General features: G+C 40.3%; 3 protein-coding genes across 3 annotated transcripts; all 3 read right to left on the bottom strand.

Moving 5' to 3' along the window:
* Nucleotides 1-544: 544 nt before the first annotated feature.
* LOC136266556 (dentin sialophosphoprotein-like) lies at nt 545-4014 on the bottom strand. The gene is made up of 4 exons (XM_066061560.1): nt 3289-4014; nt 1308-3236; nt 1179-1253; nt 545-1129 (listed from the first exon to the last, which is right to left on the bottom strand). The coding sequence occupies exons 1-4, from the start codon at nt 4012-4014 to the stop codon at nt 1100-1102; spliced, it is 2760 nt and encodes a 919-aa protein (XP_065917632.1). The 3' UTR covers nt 545-1099.
* Nucleotides 4015-8111: 4097 nt separating this feature from the next.
* On the bottom strand, nt 8112-11570 carry LOC136266558 (dentin sialophosphoprotein-like). Its single transcript, XM_066061561.1, has 4 exons — nt 10845-11570; nt 8843-10792; nt 8714-8788; nt 8112-8664 (listed from the first exon to the last, which is right to left on the bottom strand). The coding sequence occupies exons 1-4, from the start codon at nt 11568-11570 to the stop codon at nt 8635-8637; spliced, it is 2781 nt and encodes a 926-aa protein (XP_065917633.1). The 3' UTR covers nt 8112-8634.
* A 4097-nt stretch (nt 11571-15667) lies between these two features.
* LOC136265443 (dentin sialophosphoprotein-like) lies at nt 15668-19137 on the bottom strand. Its single transcript, XM_066060292.1, has 4 exons — nt 18401-19137; nt 16399-18348; nt 16270-16344; nt 15668-16220 (listed from the first exon to the last, which is right to left on the bottom strand). The coding sequence occupies exons 1-4, from the start codon at nt 19124-19126 to the stop codon at nt 16191-16193; spliced, it is 2781 nt and encodes a 926-aa protein (XP_065916364.1). The 5' UTR covers nt 19127-19137; the 3' UTR covers nt 15668-16190.
* Nucleotides 19138-20824: the final 1687 nt, after the last annotated feature.

The raw sequence follows: 20824 nt of genomic DNA on the forward strand, positions 1-20824 counted from the left end.
ACACTAGCTATTGCAAGGCCCTCCAATATAATCATGTACAATTGCAAGTAATGTGCATAATGTTAGCTACCAACTATTAACTATCACACACACACAATGTGGTCTTAAGCAATATCTTTGTCCACTGATAGTATGATAACACATCTAAATTTCTCAGTTAACTTGTTAACTACTTAACTCAGTCTTTTCAATAGTAGATATTAGGACATCTGGTGGTAACTACACTGTTACATCAACTACTGGAATGCATATTATGTAGATAGATCTGTCACCTTGGCCCATGCAGCTGTATTATTGCCTGATCTTTTTAATATATTACATCATTCGAGAATGACCAGCTGTTTAGCAGTGACATTTCCTGAAATCGAAAACTGTCACGGTTGCTTTCCAACAGCATTATAGACAATTTAACTGCTCTTTTGTGCTACCAGCAACACTCACAAATGGGCAATTCAGTATACTTCACCATGTTTTGTTTTTGTCTGATTGCCATCACTAAATTATCATTAGGTTTGCATTCCACAACAATATTACATAGCTAATGGTATTTGTATACAAAACATCAACCATGTCATGTGCCAACCTACACCAGCAGCTAGCACTCCAAGAAATTATGCAATAAATAACTTTAATAATAAATCTTCATGTCAATACAAGTGATATACATGTACAGTTTCTGTGCACTGGCAGCTAGTCCACCAGTAATTGTACAAGTTAATGTGTAAGGGCAGCATGACAGTGATCTCTGTAATTGTATTATTAGCAGCATTAGTCAAAATGGTCAACTGTAAGCAAAAGCAGCAATCAAGGAGTACAGCAGCAGAGGATCGAGTTGTGATCAATAGTAGTCAAAGTAAAACACAGTGACCAGATGATCAATGGTGGTAGCAGTAAAGGTGACATGCAGGGTGGATGTGATCAAGATAAGATGGGAGTGATCATGGTAGGGCAATGATGATCAGGACAAGTAAACATGATCATGATAGGGGCCAGTCTCATGATCAACGCCACCTCATCGTGATTACCACTGCCCTATTATCATCCCTCCCACCTTAGCTTGATCACATCCACCCAGTATGTCACCATCACCACCGCCCCATCAAGGATGAGCTTTGGTACAGTGTTGCCTCTATGTGTGAAGAAAAATGTGTAAATGAAGTTTATATTTAATAACAAACCTTGCCAGCCCATGTCATCAACTGCTTCTGCCTTAGTGACTCAGAGTATTGCTGCTTACGTTTCACCTTTTCTAACTGTGTACAGTAATAATAAATTAATGGTCAACACTATAATAAGAATCAACTCACATTCTCAACATAATCTAAACATTTCTGTGGGGAATCTAGCATGTAATTTAAATGTGCTGGTACCAACTTGACTGCTTCCTGCACACTTTTCTTCTGGTATTGTTTCCTGCATACATTTCTTGCTGCCATCAGTGGTCCACTGGTTGGTGGAGCTTCTGTTGGTGGTGTGGGTACTCGGCAGACTGTGTGCTGCTGTTGCTGCTGCTGGTTAACTTTGATCGGTGGAAGAGCTGATTTCTTTGAAAACTGGGTGTGACTAGTCTTGTATCGAACAGGAAGCTTCAATGGAGCACTATAACATTTATGAACCTTCTCCAAATAAATCTTCTTCCTGTATGCATCCATGTAACTGCTATGCCTCAAGACTGGCAATGGTTGAGGTGCTGCCTTTTCCTGTGCCACATTCTTAGCATACCATTTCTCATATGAGTTGTACTTGGATACAACTTTGCGTTTCTTCTCCTTCTTTAAACTTGTTTCATTTTCCATCTTGACACTATTGCCAAACTTAGTGGCTAGAGCCTCTGGAGTATACACCTCCACATCATCCTTGCTATCTTGGCTCCCACTATCATCCTTGCTACCTTGACTTCCACTATCATCCATGCTATCTTGACTTCCACTCCCATCACTGGTCTCTTTGTTGCTGCTACTACAACTATTGGTTACTTCCTCATCACCAGATATCACTGGATGGTCCTCAACTTGTTCCCCGACTTGTTGGTGCTCAGTCTCCACATTATCTTGTTTTTCATTCCCAACACTAGTTTCATCGCTGTTGCTACTACTACAACTGTATACTTCCTCCTCACCAGATACTGATGGATGATCCTCAACTTGTTCTCCTACTTGTTGGTGCTCAGTTATCTTTGTCTGCTTGATTGCAACTTGTGCAGCCACAGAATACTTCTGCTCTTCCTTAACAGGTTTCTCCATCTTCAGTGTGTACTTGGCTAGAGGGTGTTGACGGATCTTATAACCACAGTATCTGTTGTGGGGGATGTCCAGCTTGGGACTATTACGTCCAGACAATAACCCATCATCTTGGTTTTGTACACCAATGAAGGAAGGAGACCTGTTCAGTGTGGGGCAGACTTCAGTAGGTGGCAAGTCAGTGTGTAGCAGTATCAGGTCATCAGCTATTGGTTTAAGAGGTGTATAGTCAAATCGACAGATCATGTCATAGTAGATATCTACTTTGTCTTTCTTTGAAGATGACACATTTGGCTGATCATCTGGGTCATCACCTGGTGCACTGGCAGATGCTATCACCTTTAGCTGTTCACGCATCTCATCCAGGGCTGCAAGAGTTGTCTGCTTATCTGCATCGTTTGTAGATTCTGTGGGTGGGGCTGCAGTGTGTACTGGTGTTTCCCTTGACAGCTTCTGAAGAGAACAGAGATTTGGCATATCCATTATTGAACTAAACAAGGGGAAAACAGATTTTCTTCGGTACAGTGGTATCTTTCTCTTTACTGCCCCACCAGCTGCTGAGTTACAAGCAACCATGTTAGTACTAGAGGAACAGTTAACAGGTGATGGTACTTCTTCTTGTGGACTGTTAGTCTCATTTTCCTCTACAGCAGACTGGCATTCATCATCAGTACCCTCTGGTGATTGTGAACTGTGTTGCTGGCCTATGCTAACAGGGCTGGAGTGTTGGTCATCATCAGCTGAAGATGCTGCTTGACTTCGCTGATCCTTCTCTTCTCCTTCTGACTCAGAAAGTGAACCATCACTCTCATCCTCATAGTCTTCTTCATACTCATTAACACTGTCTTCATCATCACAGGTGTCATCATGTTTAGATGGGGGATTGACAATACCCCTACCACGAGCACTACAGATACGCTTCACAACTGATGAGGACAAAATTGGTTGCACACACTTCTCCTCTACAGTTATTGTCTTCTCATTATCTTCACTGATCTGTAAAACAATAGACATGTTAACTGTTAGCATTTATGATGCGAGAACTTACATCGTCAATTTTAGGATGGGGCTGGATGAGTGTTGTATCATTGGTGATGGTAGAGGAATTCTCCTGAAGTAATGGAGTCTCTTGAGTAACAGTGACCTTCTTGGTGTTCTTAACAGTGGCATTGATAGACTGTTGGACTGTCTTGTTCTGAGAAGACTGCTTCTTGGTGTCACTACTGGATGGTGGCAAACTCTTCACTTTGGTGTTGCTACTACGCTTAGTAGTAGAGGGTCGGCTGTCCCCTTTGGTACTTGCTTTCACTACTGCTCCAACAGGTGGCGCACGAACAGGAAGACTGCGTGGTAGAGTCTTCACCAGAGGCTCGGATAATGGCTTCCGACGCACCGAACAGGAAGTGATCCGGTGTTGAAGAAGGGAACAGAGATAAATCGGCGTCTTTATTGATGGTGTAAGAGGCTTCTTGTTGGCAGGAGTAGTCGAATTGTCCCTCTTTTCTGTGTGATCAGCAGCTGGTCTTACTCCAATCTTCTGAAGGGGATTTACCTCACCACACGTGTTGTCATAACTGGCTTCATCAACACCGGACACAAGTGTTTTGCGTTTGGTGATTTCTCCATTCTTCTTCAAGGCATTTCCCGCGAATGAGGACGTGGTACGCTTCTTGGATTGTCCGAAAAGACTTGCTTTTGCCTCTCCAGACGCTTCAAATTTGTCGTTAGGGTGTTCTTGACTTTTCCTAACTTTAGAGCTGTAAGGACGATCCATGGGTTCGCTTTAAACACTGTTAATATCGCTTTCACAAAGAGCACAACTTTCGCTAAAGACTCTCTAGCAAAATGTAGATAGCGTGGGTAACGCTACTTGACGTCACTTTGCGGGTGCGCATGCGCGACGGCAATTAAGGCACAGGACGTGACTCGACCAACTACAGCCTTATTCTTTACTGTCTTACATTGCTGTCTAACTGTTTTTATCGGAAATGGTGGAACATCGCAAAATCTCCGTAAAAAGATTTATAATTTAGTTCCCTAGCAACGGTCGTTTGTCGATTTTGGATCCTCATAGAAACTGCAGGATTTGATGTGAGTGATGAATCATCATTGCACTGGTGTGATGCATATTTCATTGGTGTCTACTCTTACAATATGAATGGTAATGTACTAGAATCAGTTCTCCTAACCTAAAATAGCAGGCCTAGAGATTGGAACCTACACAAACAAGCCCGATCCACCAGTTAGAAATGGTACAGCATAAGGCAGCACGTTTTGTGCTAAATTATCAATGGTTGAGAAGTTCTTCTGATAGTATATTTCAGAATTGCTACATACGTACAGTGGAGCCTCGATTATTCAAGCACTTATTATCCGAACAGTCGATTATCTTAACATCAAATTGACTGCTTGATTAGTATTTTGTCAATAAATATATGCTTTAACACCTTGTATATATAAGAATGGAATATTATACAAATACCTTTCCCCCATTTAGTTCAAGGTTCTGCTGTAATCTAAAGTGGTACCAATTTGAGACCAGATGAGTACAAGCACGTTTATTGTTAATGTTTAAACTTTACACACCACATGGTAATAAACTACTACCAGAGCCAGCTACCTTCAGTTCCATTGTCAAAGCCTGACAAACGCTTATCATAACTTATTCCTCCCATCAGGTTGTTTGAATAAGAATTTAAAGAGTTGTGATTCAATAATTTGTTTTATTTTATTTTTGTAATCAGTGTGTTACCCTCAGTACGGTGATTACTAATAAATATTGTTAAACATATTCTCCGTGCAGATTTGTAAAAACCGGAGTGAGAGTGGGATAGTGGGATACCACACAAGTTTAGTTCACTGTTAGCATACAAGAAAGGAGTAGAGAGTGAAAACAGATATAGCTGGATTTTTACATCATCAAAGCACCCTTTGGCAATTTATGCTTCTGTCAATACAATCAAGATACTCTCTAATAGAGCAGTCAGTGTGTTAGTTAGCTTCAAGTTACTGTGATTTTTGCAGAAAGTCATTAAAGAAATATAAACTTTGTCTTGTGTCAGAATGATTTAGTGACTGTTTTACTAGAGTATTGGTAGGAGGACTGCCAAAACAGTATTTTGATACATATGACAAGCTTCATTAGCCTGTTTTCACTCTCTAGAGCTCCACTTGCCCTTCGTAAGAGTGAAATGAACTCTTCTGGTTTTATCCCTGCTCCCACTCCCAGTTTTACCCACCCCCCTCCCTGCAAAAACAACTTGGCTGTAAAAAGGGCATATCCATGAAAGTAAAGGTGAAGAGCTGACTGATATCAGAAGCAGCTAAGAATGGATGCTAACTTTGCCGCTTATAAGCTCCTGATGCTAATACAGTAAGCATTAGCTCTCTATCCATGGACAGGTATTCTACATTCAATCTTATTGCATTCCTAATTGGCTAGTAATTTGCCTGCCCATTCCCCTCAGCACCAAATTATTTCTCACTTAGTTAGGAATATAACAGGACTGAATGTAGAACACAAGTCAATGATAGAAGTCAAACGATTCTGTTTTTCATCTGTACCCCACGGTATTTTCATTGCCACATGTATTTCCCCAATATTAAAGATTTGACCATTCTTTGTCTGGTTAATAATAATTACACTGTATGTGCAGTTCAGTTTTCAAAATTGCCACACTTGTACAGTAGTTATCTCAACCACTGTAGTCAGAAATTGAATTGTAAGAATTTATGCAGTGAACTCGATGAAGCATACACAGAATTTTACAAGTAAGGAAATGAACTGAGCTGTCATGAAGAATAGCTACATTTGAAGTGAACCAGAATCTTGTGGCTAGACTATAATTATTATGCTAAAATATATGCAGAGTTATCCTGTTTGCTAACTTCTGGCAATCCAGATAGTTGATAAGCCTAGCTAGCTGTACCGTAGCAAGTGCTATGGATAATGGTAATGACCTGCCCACACTCTACACTTGAGATTTTTTGACAAAAACCCCAAATAATGGCCTTATTACAGTTAGCTATCTTGATATCAGCTCTTTAGGTTACCAGTTACTTTTGCTTTCATGATGGACGTGCCCTTTGTTACAGCGAAGGTGTTTTGTGATTGCATGGAGAATTTTTTCACTTATTGGAGTAAAGTAAACACATTGATTTAATTGTGGTATAATGCGTAGGTGGATAAGGCTGCCACCACTGCTACAACTACTTCAAATATGCCAGCATAATAACCATATTAGGTAAACATTTCAAACTATCAAGCTTATTTTCTTTAATACGCCCTGATAGAGCAGTCAGTGAAAATACGAACTGCAATAGACCACTCAATTGCATTGTACATATATAGCTCCATAAATCGATACTCTCTAATAGAACAGTCGCTTTGTAGTGAAATACTTTAATAGAGCATTCACTGATTGAAATGTTTGTAGGAAGGAGCATAATGCAAGCATATACAAGTAAGCTGAATGCTCTACAATGAATCCTCAGTAATCCGGACAGCTCTGTTCTCAAGTTGAAAAAAGTCTGTTCAGATTAGTGAGAGTAGTGAACCTATTGATTATATACAGAGCAAAGTTCAAATACTCTAATAGAGCTACAATTATTGACAAACTACTCTAATAGAACAGTCGTTTATACCTGTGAATGCTATACAGGTTTGATTTTTCTTTTTAATACACATACTGAGTATTCAATATGACCTTAAGCAGACATTTTTGACATCGAGGTGGTTCTTCAGCAAATCTAGCCCTTCTTCTATGCCTATATATGTACACAAGTTTTTACTATTTCCATTACACCCATACAATCTAGCTTTAAGCATTGATGTAATGAAATATTGCATGATGTCATGAAAATTTAGATGGTGAAACATAACAATGAGGGTGGGGATCTGAGCCACATGATCAACAATAAGTGGCCCAAACCAGAATAATAATAATTGTGACTGGATTTGCAAAAAGGGGCCTTTCACACACATACAATTTATGAGTTGGGAAGACCGTAACTTAGTGATCAAGAAACATATGAACCTGAAATTTTCTCCATCTATTAAGTTGTGTTGGTACTTACTACTGACCAAATTTCAAGTCAGTATCTATTTCTAATCATCAGTCACAGGGGCAACGGAACAGGGTAGGCAAATGCCTACCCAACTTTTAGTGGTAGCTATTGAGCCATACATGTTCCATGTTCCAAGTCCATAGAAAGCAGTCTGGTTGCTCTGGTTTTCCAGGATCGCTTTTGGATATCATCACTCAAGATACTGTAATAGTCAGCGATACCCTAATAGAGCAGTCAGTGACTATTTATTCCATTAGAGTATATATTAGCAGTTAGCTATCATATTATTTTTATAGATGTGAAATTGTCTCCAGATTCAACTCAGAAAACAATTTTGTGAAAAAATTCTGCTAAGCATGCTGCAAATGCTGATTGTGCTAGCAAAACTATGATGCTGGTGGTGGTCATAGAAGTATGATCTCACAGTTGCCTATTATGTAGATAGATCTGTCACCTTGGCCCATGCAGCTGTATTATTGCCTGATCTTTTTAATATATTACATCATTCGAGAATGACCAGCTGTTTAGCAGTGACATTTCCTGAAACTGAAAACTGTCACGGTTGCTTTCCAACAGCATTATAGACAATTTAACTGCTCTTTTGTGCTACCAGCAACACTCACAAATGGGCAATTCAGTATACTTCACCATGTTTTGTTTTTGTCTGATTGCCATCACTAAATTATCATTAGGTTTGCATTCCACAACAAGATTACATAGCTAATGGTATTTGTATACAAAACATCAACCATGTCATGTGCCAACCTACACCAGCAGCTAGCACTCCAAGAAATTATGCAATAAATAACTTTAATAATAAATCTTCATGTCAATACAAGTGATATACATGTACAGTTTCTGTGTACTGGCAGCTCAAGTGATATACATGTACAGTTTCTGTGCACTGGCAGCTAGTCCACCAGTAATTGTACAAGTTAATGTGTAAGGGCAGCTTGACAGTGATCTCTGTAATTGTATTATTAGTAGCATTAGTCAAAATGGTCAACTGTAAGCAAAAGCAGCAATCAAGGAGTACAGCAGCAGAGGATCAAGTTGTGATCAATAGTAGTCAAAGTAAAACACACTGATCAGTGACCAGATGATCAATGGTGGTAGCAGTAAAGGTGACATGCAGGGTGGATGTGATCAAGATAAGATGGGAGTGATCATGGTAGGGCAATGATGATCAGGACAAGCCAACATGATCATGATAGGGGCCAGTCTCATGATAAATGCCACCTCATCGTGATTACCGCTGCCCTATTATCATCCCTCCCACCTCAGCTTGATCACATCCACCCAGTATGTCACCATCACCACCACCCCATCATGGCTGAGCTTTGGCACAATGTTGCCTCTGTGTGTGAAGAAATATGTGTAAATGAAGTTTATATTTAATAACAAACCTTGCTAGCCCATATCATCAACTGCTTCTGCCTTAGTGACTCAGAGTATTGCTGCTTACGTTTCACCTTTTCTAACTGTGTACAGTAATAATAAATTAATGGTCAACACTATAATAAGAATCAACTCACATTCTCAACATAATCTAAACATTTCTGTGGGGAATCTAGCATGTAATTTAAATGTGCTGGTACCAACTTGACTGCTTCCTGCACACTTTTCTTCTGGTATTGTTTCCTGCGTACATTTCTTGCTGCCATCAGTGGTCCACTGGTTGGTGGAGCTTCTGTTGGTGGTGTGGGTACTCGGCAGACTGTGTGCTGCTGTTGCTGCTGCTGGTTAACTTTGATCGGTGGAAGAGCTGATTTCTTTGAAAACTGGGTGTAACTAGTCTTGTATCGAACAGGAAGCTTCAATGGAGCACTATAACATTTATGAACCTTCTCCAAATAAATCTTCTTCCTATATGCATCCATGTAACTGCTATGCCTCAAGACTGGCAATGGCTGAGGTGCTGCCTTTTCCTGTGCCACCTTCTTAGCATACCATTTCTCATATGAGTTATACTTGGATACAACTTTGTGTTTCTTCTCCTTCTTTGAACTTGTTTCACTTTCCATCTTGACACTATTGCCAAACTTAGTGGCTAGAGCCTCTGGAGTATACACCTCCACATCATCCTTGCTATCTTGGCTCCCACTATCATCCTTGCTACCTTGACTTCCACTATCATCCATGCTATCTTGACTTCCACTCCCATCGCTGGTCTCTTTGTTGCTGCTACTACAACTGTTGGTTACTTCCTCATCACCAGATATCACTGGATGGTCCTCAACTTGTTCCCCGACTTGTTGCTGCTCAGTCTCCACATTATCTTGTTTTTCATTCCCAACACTAGTTTCATCGCTGTTGCTACTACTACAACTGTATACTTCCTCCTCACCAGATACCGATGGATGATCCTCAACTTGTTCTCCTACTTGTTGGTGCTCAGTTATCTTTGTCTGCTTGATTGCAACTTGTGCAGCCACACCTCCTTCACCACTGATGGTGGAACACTTCTGCTCTTCCTTAACAGGTTTCTCCATCTTCAGTGTGTACTTGGCTAGAGGGTGTTGACGGATCTTATAACCACAGTATCTGTTGTGGGGGATGTCCAGCTTGGGACTATTACGTCCAGACAATAACCCATCATCTTGGTTTTGTACACCAATGAAGGAAGGAGACCTGTTCAGTGTGGGGCAGACTTCAGTAGGTGGCAAGTCAGTGTGTAGCAGTATCAGGTCATCAGCTATTGGTTTAAGAGGTGTATAGTCAAATCGACAGATCATGTCATAGTAGATATCTATTTTGTCTTTCTTTGAAGATGACACATTTGGCTGATCATCTGGGTCATCACCTGGTGCACTGGCAGATGCTATCACCTTTAGCTGTTCACGCATCTCATCCAGGGCTGCAAGAGTTGTCTGCTTATCTGCATCGTTTGTAGATTCTGTGGGTGGGGCTGCAGTGTGTACTGGTGTTTCCCTTGACAGCTTCTGAAGAGAACAGAGATTTGGCATATCCATTATTGAACTAAACAAGGGGAAAACAGATTTTCTTCGGTACAGTGGTATCTTTCTCTTTACTGCCCCACCAGCTGCTGAGTTACAAGCAACCATGTTAGTACTAGAGGAACAGTTAACAGGTGATGGTACTTCTTCTTGTGGACTGTTAGTCTCATTTTCCTCTACAGCAGACTGGCATTCATCATCAGTACCCTCTGGTGATTGTGAACTGTGTTGCTGGCCTATGCTAACAGGGCTGGAGTGTTGGTCATCATCAGCTGAAGATGCTGCTTGACTTCGCTGATCCTTCTCTTCTCCTTCTGACTCAGAAAGTGAACCATCACTCTCATCCTCATAGTCTTCTTCATACTCATTAACACTGTCTTCATCATCACAGGTGTCATCATGTTTAGATGGGGGATTGACAATACCCCTACCACGAGCACTACAGATACGCTTCACAACTGATGAGGACAAAATTGGTTGCACACACTTCTCCTCTACAGTTATTGTCTTCTCATTATCTTCACTGATCTGTAAAACAATAGACATGTTAACTGTTAGCATTTATGATGCGAGAACTTACATCGTCAATTTTAGGATGGGGCTGGATGAGTGTTGTATCATTGGTGATGGTAGAGGAATTCTCCTGAAGTAATGGAGTCTCTTGAGTAACAGTGACCTTCTTGGTGTTCTTAACAGTGGCATTGATAGACTGTTGGACTGTCTTGTTCTGAGAAGACTGCTTCTTGGTGTCACTACTGGATGGTGGCAAACTCTTCACTTTGGTGTTGCTACTACGCTTAGTAGTAGAGGGTCGGCTGTCCCCTTTGGTACTTGCTTTCACTACTGCTCCAACAGGTGGCGCACGAACAGGAAGACTGCGTGGTAGAGTCTTCACCAGAGGCTCGGATAATGGCTTCCGACGCACCGAACAGGAAGTGATCCGGTGTTGAAGAAGGGAACAGGGATAAATCGGCGTCTTTATTGATGGTGTAAGAGGCTTCTTGTTGGCAGGAGTAGTCGAATTGTCCCTCTTTTCTGTGTGATCAGCAGCTGGTCTTACTCCAATCTTCTTAAGGGGATTTACCTCACCACACGTGTTGTCATAACTGGCTTCATCAACACCGGACACAAGTGTTTTGCGTTTGGTGATTTCTCCATTCTTCTTCAAGGCATTTCCCGCGAATGAGGACGTGGTACGCTTCTTGGATTGTCCGAAAAGACTTGCTTTTGCCTCTCCAGACGCTTCAAATTTGTCGTTAGGGTGTTCTTGACTTTTCCTAACTTTAGAGCTGTAAGGACGATCCATGGGTTCGCTTTAAACACTGTGAATATCGCTTTCACAAAGAGCACAACTTTCGCTAAAGACTCTCTAGCAAAATGTAGATAGCGTGGGTAACGCTACTTGACGTCACTTTTCGGGTGCGCATGCGCGACGGCAATTAAGGCACAGGACGTGACTCGACCAACTACAGCCTTATTCTTTACTGTCTTACATTGCTGTCTAACTGTTTTTATCGGAAATGGTGGAACATCGCAAAATCTCCGTAAAAAGATTTATAATTTAGTTCCCTAGCAACGGTCGTTTGTCGATTTTGGATCCTCATAGAAACTGCAGGATTTGATGTGAGTGATGAATCATCATTGCACTGGTGTGATGCATATTTCATTGGTGTCTACTCTTACAATATGAATGGTAATGTACTAGAATCAGTTCTCCTAACCTAAAATAGCAGGCCTAGAGATTGGAACCTACACAAACAAGCCCGATCCACCAGTTAGAAATGGTACAGCATAAGGCAGCACGTTTTGTGCTAAATTATCAATGGTTGAGAAGTTCTTCTGATAGTATATTTCAGAATTGCTACATACGTACAGTGGAGCCTCGATTATTCAAGCACTTATTATCCGAACAGTCGATTATCTTAACATCAAATTGACTGCTTGATTAGTATTTTGTCAATAAATATATGCTTTAACACCTTGTATATATAAGAATGGAATATTATACAAATACCTTTCCCCCATTTAGTTCAAGGTTCTGCTGTAATCTAAAGTGGTACCAATTTGAGACCAGATGAGTACAAGCACGTTTATTGTTAATGTTTAAACTTTACACACCACATGGTAATAAACTACTACCAGAGCCAGCTACCTTCAGTTCCATTGTCAAAGCCTGACAAACGCTTATCATAACTTATTCCTCCCATCAGGTTGTTTGAATAAGAATTTAAAGAGTTGTGATTCAATAATTTGTTTTATTTTATTTTTGTAATCAGTGTGTTACCCTCAGTACGGTGATTACTAATAAATATTGTTAAACATATTCTCCGTGCAGATTTGTAAAAACCGGAGTGAGAGTGGGATAGTGGGATACCACACAAGTTTAGTTCACTGTTAGCATACAAGAAAGGAGTAGAGAGTGAAAACAGATATAGCTGGATTTTTACATCATCAAAGCACCCTTTGGCAATTTATGCTTCTGTCAATACAATCAAGATACTCTCTAATAGAGCAGTCAGTGTGTTAGTTAGCTTCAAGTTACTGTGATTTTTGCAGAAAGTCATTAAAGAAATATAAACTTTGTCTTGTGTCAGAATGATTTAGTGACTGTTTTACTAGAGTATTGGTAGGAGGACTGCCAAAACAGTATTTTGATACATATGACAAACTTCATTAGCCTGTTTTCACTCTCTAGAGCTCCACTTGCCCTTCGTAAGAGTGAAATGAACTCTTCTGGTTTTATCCCTGCTCCCACTCCCAGTTTTACCCACCCCCCTCCCTGCAAAAACAGCTTGGCTGTAAAAAGGGCATATCCATGAAAGTAAAGGTGAAGAGCTGACTGATATCAGAAGCAGCTAAGAATGGATGCTAACTTTGCCGCTTATAAGCTCCTGATGCTAATACAGTAAGCATTAGCTCTCTATCCATGGACAGGTATTCTACATTCAATCTTATTGCATTCCTAATTGGCTAGTAATTTGCCTGCCCATTCCCCTCAGCACCAAATTATTTCTCACTTAGTTAGGAATATAACAGGACTGAATGTAGAACACAAGTCAATGATAGAAGTCAAACGATTCTGTTTTTCATCTGTACCCCACGGTATTTTCATTGCCACATGTATTTCCCCAATATTAAAGATTTGACCATTCTTTGTCTGGTTAATAATAATTACACTGTATGTGCAGTTCAGTTTTCAAAATTGCCACACTTGTACAGTAGTTATCTCAACCACTGTAGTCAGAAATTGAATTGTAAGAATTTATGCAGTGAACTCGATGAAGCATACACAGAATTTTACAAGTAAGGAAATGAACTGAGCTGTCATGAAGAATAGCTACATTTGAAGTGAACCAGAATCTTGTGGCTAGACTATAATTATTATGCTAAAATATATGCAGAGTTATCCTGTTTGCTAACTTCTGGCAATCCAGATAGTTGATAAGCCTAGCTAGCTGTACCGTAGCAAGTGCTATGGATAATGGTAATGACCTGCCCACACTCTACACTTGAGATTTTTTGACAAAAACCCCAAATAATGGCCTTATTACAGTTAGCTATCTTGATATCAGCTCTTTAGGTTACCAGTTACTTTTGCTTTCATGATGGACGTGCCCTTTGTTACAGCGAAGGTGTTTTGTGATTGCATGGAGAATTTTTTCACTTATTGGAGTAAAGTAAACACATTGATTTAATTGTGGTATAATGCGTAGGTGGATAAGGCTGCCACCACTGCTACAACTACTTCAAATATGCCAGCATAATAACCATATTAGGTAAACATTTCAAACTATCAAGCTTATTTTCTTTAATACGCCCTGATAGAGCAGTCAGTGAAAATACGAACTGCAATAGACCACTCAATTGCATTGTACATATATAGCTCCATAAATCGATACTCTCTAATAGAACAGTCGCTTTGTAGTGAAATACTTTAATAGAGCATTCACTGATTGAAATGTTTGTAGGAAGGAGCATAATGCAAGCATATACAAGTAAGCTGAATGCTCTACAATGAATCCTCAGTAATCCGGACAGCTCTGTTCTCAAGTTGAAAAAAGTCTGTTCAGATTAGTGAGAGTAGTGAACCTATTGATTATATACAGAGCAAAGTTCAAATACTCTAATAGAGCTACAATTATTGACAAACTACTCTAATAGAACAGTCGTTTATACCTGTGAATGCTATACAGGTTTGATTTTTCTTTTTAATACACATACTGAGTATTCAATATGACCTTAAGCAGACATTTTTGACATCGAGGTGGTTCTTCAGCAAATCTAGCCCTTCTTCTATGCCTATATATGTACACAAGTTTTTACTATTTCCATTACACCCATACAATCTAGCTTTAAGCATTGATGTAATGAAATATTGCATGATGTCATGAAAATTTAGATGGTGAAACATAACAATGAGGGTGGGGATCTGAGCCACATGATCAACAATAAGTGGCCCAAACCAGAATAATAATAATTGTGACTGGATTTGCAAAAAGGGGCCTTTCACACACATACAATTTATGAGTTGGGAAGACCGTAACTTAGTGATCAAGAAACATATGAACCTGAAATTTTCTCCATCTATTAAGTTGTGTTGGTACTTACTACTGACCAAATTTCAAGTCAGTATCTATTTCTAATCATCAGTCACAGGGGCAACGGAACAGGGTAGGCAAATGCCTACCCAACTTTTAGTGGTAGCTATTGAGCCATACATGTTCCATGTTCCAAGTCCATAGAAAGCAGTCTGGTTGCTCTGGTTTTCCAGGATCGCTTTTGGATATCATCACTCAAGATACTGTAATAGTCAGCGATACCCTAATAGAGCAGTCAGTGACTATTTATTCCATTAGAGTATATATTAGCAGTTAGCTATCATATTATTTTTATAGATGTGAAATTGTCTCCAGATTCAACTCAGAAAACAATTTTGTGAAAAAATTCTGCTAAGCATGCTGCAAATGCTGATTGTGCTAGCAAAACTATGATGCTGGTGGTGGTCATAGAAGTATGATCTCACAGTTGCCTATTATGTAGATAGATCTGTCACCTTGGCCCATGCAGCTGTATTATTGCCTGATCTTTTTAATATATTACATCATTCGAGAATGACCAGCTGTTTAGCAGTGACATTTCCTGAAACTGAAAACTGTCACGGTTGCTTTCCAACAGCATTATAGACAATTTAACTGCTCTTTTGTGCTACCAGCAACACTCACAAATGGGCAATTCAGTATACTTCACCATGTTTTGTTTTTGTCTGATTGCCATCACTAAATTATCATTAGGTTTGCATTCCACAACAAGATTACATAGCTAATGGTATTTGTATACAAAACATCAACCATGTCATGTGCCAACCTACACCAGCAGCTAGCACTCCAAGAAATTATGCAATAAATAACTTTAATAATAAATCTTCATGTCAATACAAGTGATATACATGTACAGTTTCTGTGTACTGGCAGCTCAAGTGATATACATGTACAGTTTCTGTGCACTGGCAGCTAGTCCACCAGTAATTGTACAAGTTAATGTGTAAGGGCAGCTTGACAGTGATCTCTGTAATTGTATTATTAGTAGCATTAGTCAAAATGGTCAACTGTAAGCAAAAGCAGCAATCAAGGAGTACAGCAGCAGAGGATCAAGTTGTGATCAATAGTAGTCAAAGTAAAACACACTGATCAGTGACCAGATGATCAATGGTGGTAGCAGTAAAGGTGACATGCAGGGTGGATGTGATCAAGATAAGATGGGAGTGATCATGGTAGGGCAATGATGATCAGGACAAGCCAACATGATCATGATAGGGGCCAGTCTCATGATAAATGCCACCTCATCGTGATTACCGCTGCCCTATTATCATCCCTCCCACCTCAGCTTGATCACATCCACCCAGTATGTCACCATCACCACCACCCCATCATGGCTGAGCTTTGGCACAATGTTGCCTCTGTGTGTGAAGAAATATGTGTAAATGAAGTTTATATTTAATAACAAACCTTGCTAGCCCATATCATCAACTGCTTCTGCCTTAGTGACTCAGAGTATTGCTGCTTACGTTTCACCTTTTCTAACTGTGTACAGTAATAATAAATTAATGGTCAACACTATAATAAGAATCAACTCACATTCTCAACATAATCTAAACATTTCTGTGGGGAATCTAGCATGTAATTTAAATGTGCTGGTACCAACTTGACTGCTTCCTGCACACTTTTCTTCTGGTATTGTTTCCTGCGTACATTTCTTGCTGCCATCAGTGGTCCACTGGTTGGTGGAGCTTCTGTTGGTGGTGTGGGTACTCGGCAGACTGTGTGCTGCTGTTGCTGCTGCTGGTTAACTTTGATCGGTGGAAGAGCTGATTTCTTTGAAAACTGGGTGTAACTAGTCTTGTATCGAACAGGAAGCTTCAATGGAGCACTATAACATTTATGAACCTTCTCCAAATAAATCTTCTTCCTATATGCATCCATGTAACTGCTATGCCTCAAGACTGGCAATGGCTGAGGTGCTGCCTTTTCCTGTGCCACCTTCTTAGCATACCATTTCTCATATGAGTTATACTTGGATACAACTTTGTGTTTCTTCTCCTTCTTTGAACTTGTTTCACTTTCCATCTTGACACTATTGCCAAACTTAGTGGCTAGAGCCTCTGGAGTATACACCTCCACATCATCCTTGCTATCTTGGCTCCCACTATCATCCTTGCTACCTTGACTTCCACTATCATCCATGCTATCTTGACTTCCACTCCCATCGCTGGTCTCTTTGTTGCTGCTACTACAACTGTTGGTTACTTCCTCATCACCAGATATCACTGGATGGTCCTCAACTTGTTCCCCGACTTGTTGCTGCTCAGTCTCCACATTATCTTGTTTTTCATTCCCAACACTAGTTTCATCGCTGTTGCTACTACTACAACTGTATACTTCCTCCTCACCAGATACCGATGGATGATCCTCAACTTGTTCTCCTACTTGTTGGTGCTCAGTTATCTTTGTCTGCTTGATTGCAACTTGTGCAGCCACACCTCCTTCACCACTGATGGTGGAACACTTCTGCTCTTCCTTAACAGGTTTCTCCATCTTCAGTGTGTACTTGGCTAGAGGGTGTTGACGGATCTTATAACCACAGTATCTGTTGTGGGGGATGTCCAGTTTGGGACTATTACGTCCAGACAATAACCCATCATCTTGGTTTTGTACACCAATGAAGGAAGGAGACCTGTTCAGTGTGGGGCAGACTTCAGTAGGTGGCAAGTCAGTGTGTAGCAGTATCAGGTCATCAGCTATTGGTTTAAGAGGTGTATAGTCAAATCGACAGATCATGTCATAGTAGATATCTATTTTGTCTTTCTTTGAAGATGACACATTTGGCTGATCATCTGGGTCATCACCTGGTGCACTGGCAGATGCTATCACCTTTAGCTGTTCACGCATCTCATCCAGGGCTGCAAGAGTTGTCTGCTTATCTTCATCGTTTGTAGATTCTGTGGGTGGGGCTGCAGTGTGTACTGGTGTTTCCCTTGACAGCTTCTGAAGAGAACAGAGATTTGGCATATCCATTATTGAACTAAACAAGGGGAAAACAGATTTTCTTCGGTACAGTGGTATCTTTCTCTTTACTACCCCACCAGCTGCTGAGTTACAAGCAGCCATGTTAGTACTAGAGGAACAGTTAACAGGTGATGGTACTTCTTCTTGTGGACTGTTAGTCTCATTTTCCTCTACAGCAGACTGGCATTCATCATCAGTACCCTCTGGTGATTGTGAACTGTGTTGCTGGCCTATGCTAACAGGGCTGGAGTGTTGGTCATCATCAGCTGAAGATGCTGCTTGACTTCGCTGATCCTTCTCTTCTCCTTCTGACTCAGAAAGTGAACCATCACTCTCATCCTCATAGTCTTCTTCATACTCATTATCACTGTCTTCATCATCACAGGTGTCATCATGTTTAGATGGGGGATTGACAATACCCCTACCACGAGCACTACAGATACGCTTCACAACTGATGAGGACAAAATTGGTTGCACACACTTCTCCTCTACAGTTATTGTCTTCTCATTATCTTCACTGACCTGTAAAACAATAGACATGTTAACTGTTAGCATTTATGACGCGAGAACTTACATCGTCAATTTTAGGGTGGGGCTGGATGAGTGTTGTATCATCGGTGATGGTAGAGGAATTCTCCTGAAGTAATGGAGTCTCTTGAATAACAGTGATCTTCTTGGTGTTCTTAACAGTGGCATTGATAGACAGTTGGATTGTCTTGTTCTGAGAAGACTGCTTCTTGGTGTCACTACTTGATGGTGGCAAACTCTTCACTTTGGTGTTGCTACTACGCTTAGTAGTAGAGGGTCGGCTGTCCCCTTTGGTACTTGCTTTCACTACTGTTCCAACAGGTGCCGCACGAACAGGAAGACTGCGTGGTAGAGTCTTCACCAGAGGCTCGGATAATGGCTTCCGACGCACTGAACAGGAAGTGATCCGGTGTTGAAGAAGGGAACAGGGATAAATCGGCGTCTTTATTGATGGTGTAAGAGGCTTCTTGTTGGCAGGAGTAGTCGAATTGTCCCTCTTTTCTGTGTGATCAGCAGCTGGTCTTACTCCAATCTTCTTAAGGGGATTTACCTCACGACACGTGTTGTCATAACTGGCTTCATCAACACCGGACACAAGTGTTTTGCGTTTGGTGATTTCTCCATTCTTCTTCAAGGCATTTCCCGCGAATGAGGACGTGGTACGCTTCTTGGATTGTCCGAAAAGACTTGCTTTTGCCTCTCCAGACGCTTCAAATTTGTCGTTAGGGTGTTCTTGACTTTTCCTAACTTTAGAGCTGTAAGGACGATCCATGGGTTCGCTTTAAACACTGTTAATATCGCTTTCACAAAGAGCACAACTTTCGCTAAAGACTCTCTAGCAAAATGTAGATAGCGTGGGTAACGCTACTTGACGTCACTTTGCGAGTGCGCATGCGCGACGGCAATTAAGGCACAGGACGTGACTCGACCAACTACAGCCTTATTCTTTACTGTCTTACATTGCTGTCTAACTGTTTTTATCGGAAATGGTGGAACATCGCAAAATCTCCGTAAAAAGATTTATAATTTAGTTCCCTAGCAACGGTCGTTTGTCGATTTTGGATCCTCATAGAAACTGCAGGATTCGATGTGAGTGATGAATCATCATTGCACTGGTGTGATGCATATTTCATTACGTTTTAAAGGTGTCTCCTCTTACAATATGAATGGTAATGTACTAGAATCAGTTCTCCTAACCTAAAATAGCAGGCCTAGAGATTGGAACCTACACAAACAAGCCCAATCCACCAGTTAGAAATGGTACAGCATAAGGCAGCACATTTTGTGCTAAATTATCAATGGTTGAGAAGTTTTTCTGATAGTATATTTCAGAATTGCTACATACGTACAGTGGAGCCTCGATTATTCAAGCACTTATTATCCGAACAGTCGATTATCTTAACATCAAATTGACTGCTTGATTAGTATTTTGTCAATAAATATATGCTTTAACACCTTGTATATATAAGAATGGAATATTATACAAATACCTTTCCCCCATTTAGTTCAAGGTTCCGCTGTAATTTAAAGTGGTGCCAATTTGAGACCAGATGAATACAAGCACGTTTATTGTTAATGTTTAGAGTTTACACACCACATGGTAATAAACTACTACCAGAGCCAGCTACCTTCAGTTCCATTGTCAAAGCCTGACAAACATTTATCATAACTTATTTCTCCGATCAGGTTGGAACAATCTTTGAATAAGAATTTAAAGAGTTTTGGTTCAATAATTTGTTTTATTTTATTTTTGTAATCAGTGTGATACCCTCATTTAGGGCTTTACTGATTACTAATAAATATTGTTAAACATATTCTCCATGCAGATTTGTAAAAACCGGAGTGAGAGTGGGATAGTGGAATACCACACGAGTTTAGTTCACTGTTAGCATGCAAGAAAGGAGTAGGGAGTGAAATCAGATATAGCTGGATTTTACATCATCAAAGCACCCTTTGGCAATTTACGCTTCTGTCAATATAATCAAGATACTCTCTAATAGAGCAGTCAGTGTGTTAGTTAGCTTCAAGTTACTGTGATTTTTGCAGAAAGTCAGTAATGAAATAGTCAGAAACTTTGTCTTGTGACGGAGAATGATTCAGTGACTGTTTTACTAGAGTATTGGTAGGAGGACTGCCAAAACAGTATTTTGATACATATGACAAACTTCATTTCCTGTTTTCACTCTCTAGTGCTCCACTTTCCCTTCGTAAGAGTGAAATTAACTCTTCTGATTTTATCCCTGCTCCCACTCCCAGTTTTACCCATCCCCCTCCCTGCAAAACAGCTTGGCTGTAAAAAGGGCATGTCCATGAAAGTAAAGGTGAAGAGCTGACTGATATCAGAAGCGGCTAAGAATGGATGCTAACTTTGCTGCTTATAAGCTCCTGATGCTAATACAGTAAGCATTAGCTCTCTCTATCTATCTATCCATGGACAGGTATTCTACATTCAATCTTATTGCATTCCTAA

This window comes from Dysidea avara, chromosome 9 (genome assembly GCF_963678975.1).
Source record: "Dysidea avara chromosome 9, odDysAvar1.4, whole genome shotgun sequence".
In the NCBI taxonomy this organism is placed as follows: domain Eukaryota; kingdom Metazoa; phylum Porifera; class Demospongiae; order Dictyoceratida; family Dysideidae; genus Dysidea; species Dysidea avara.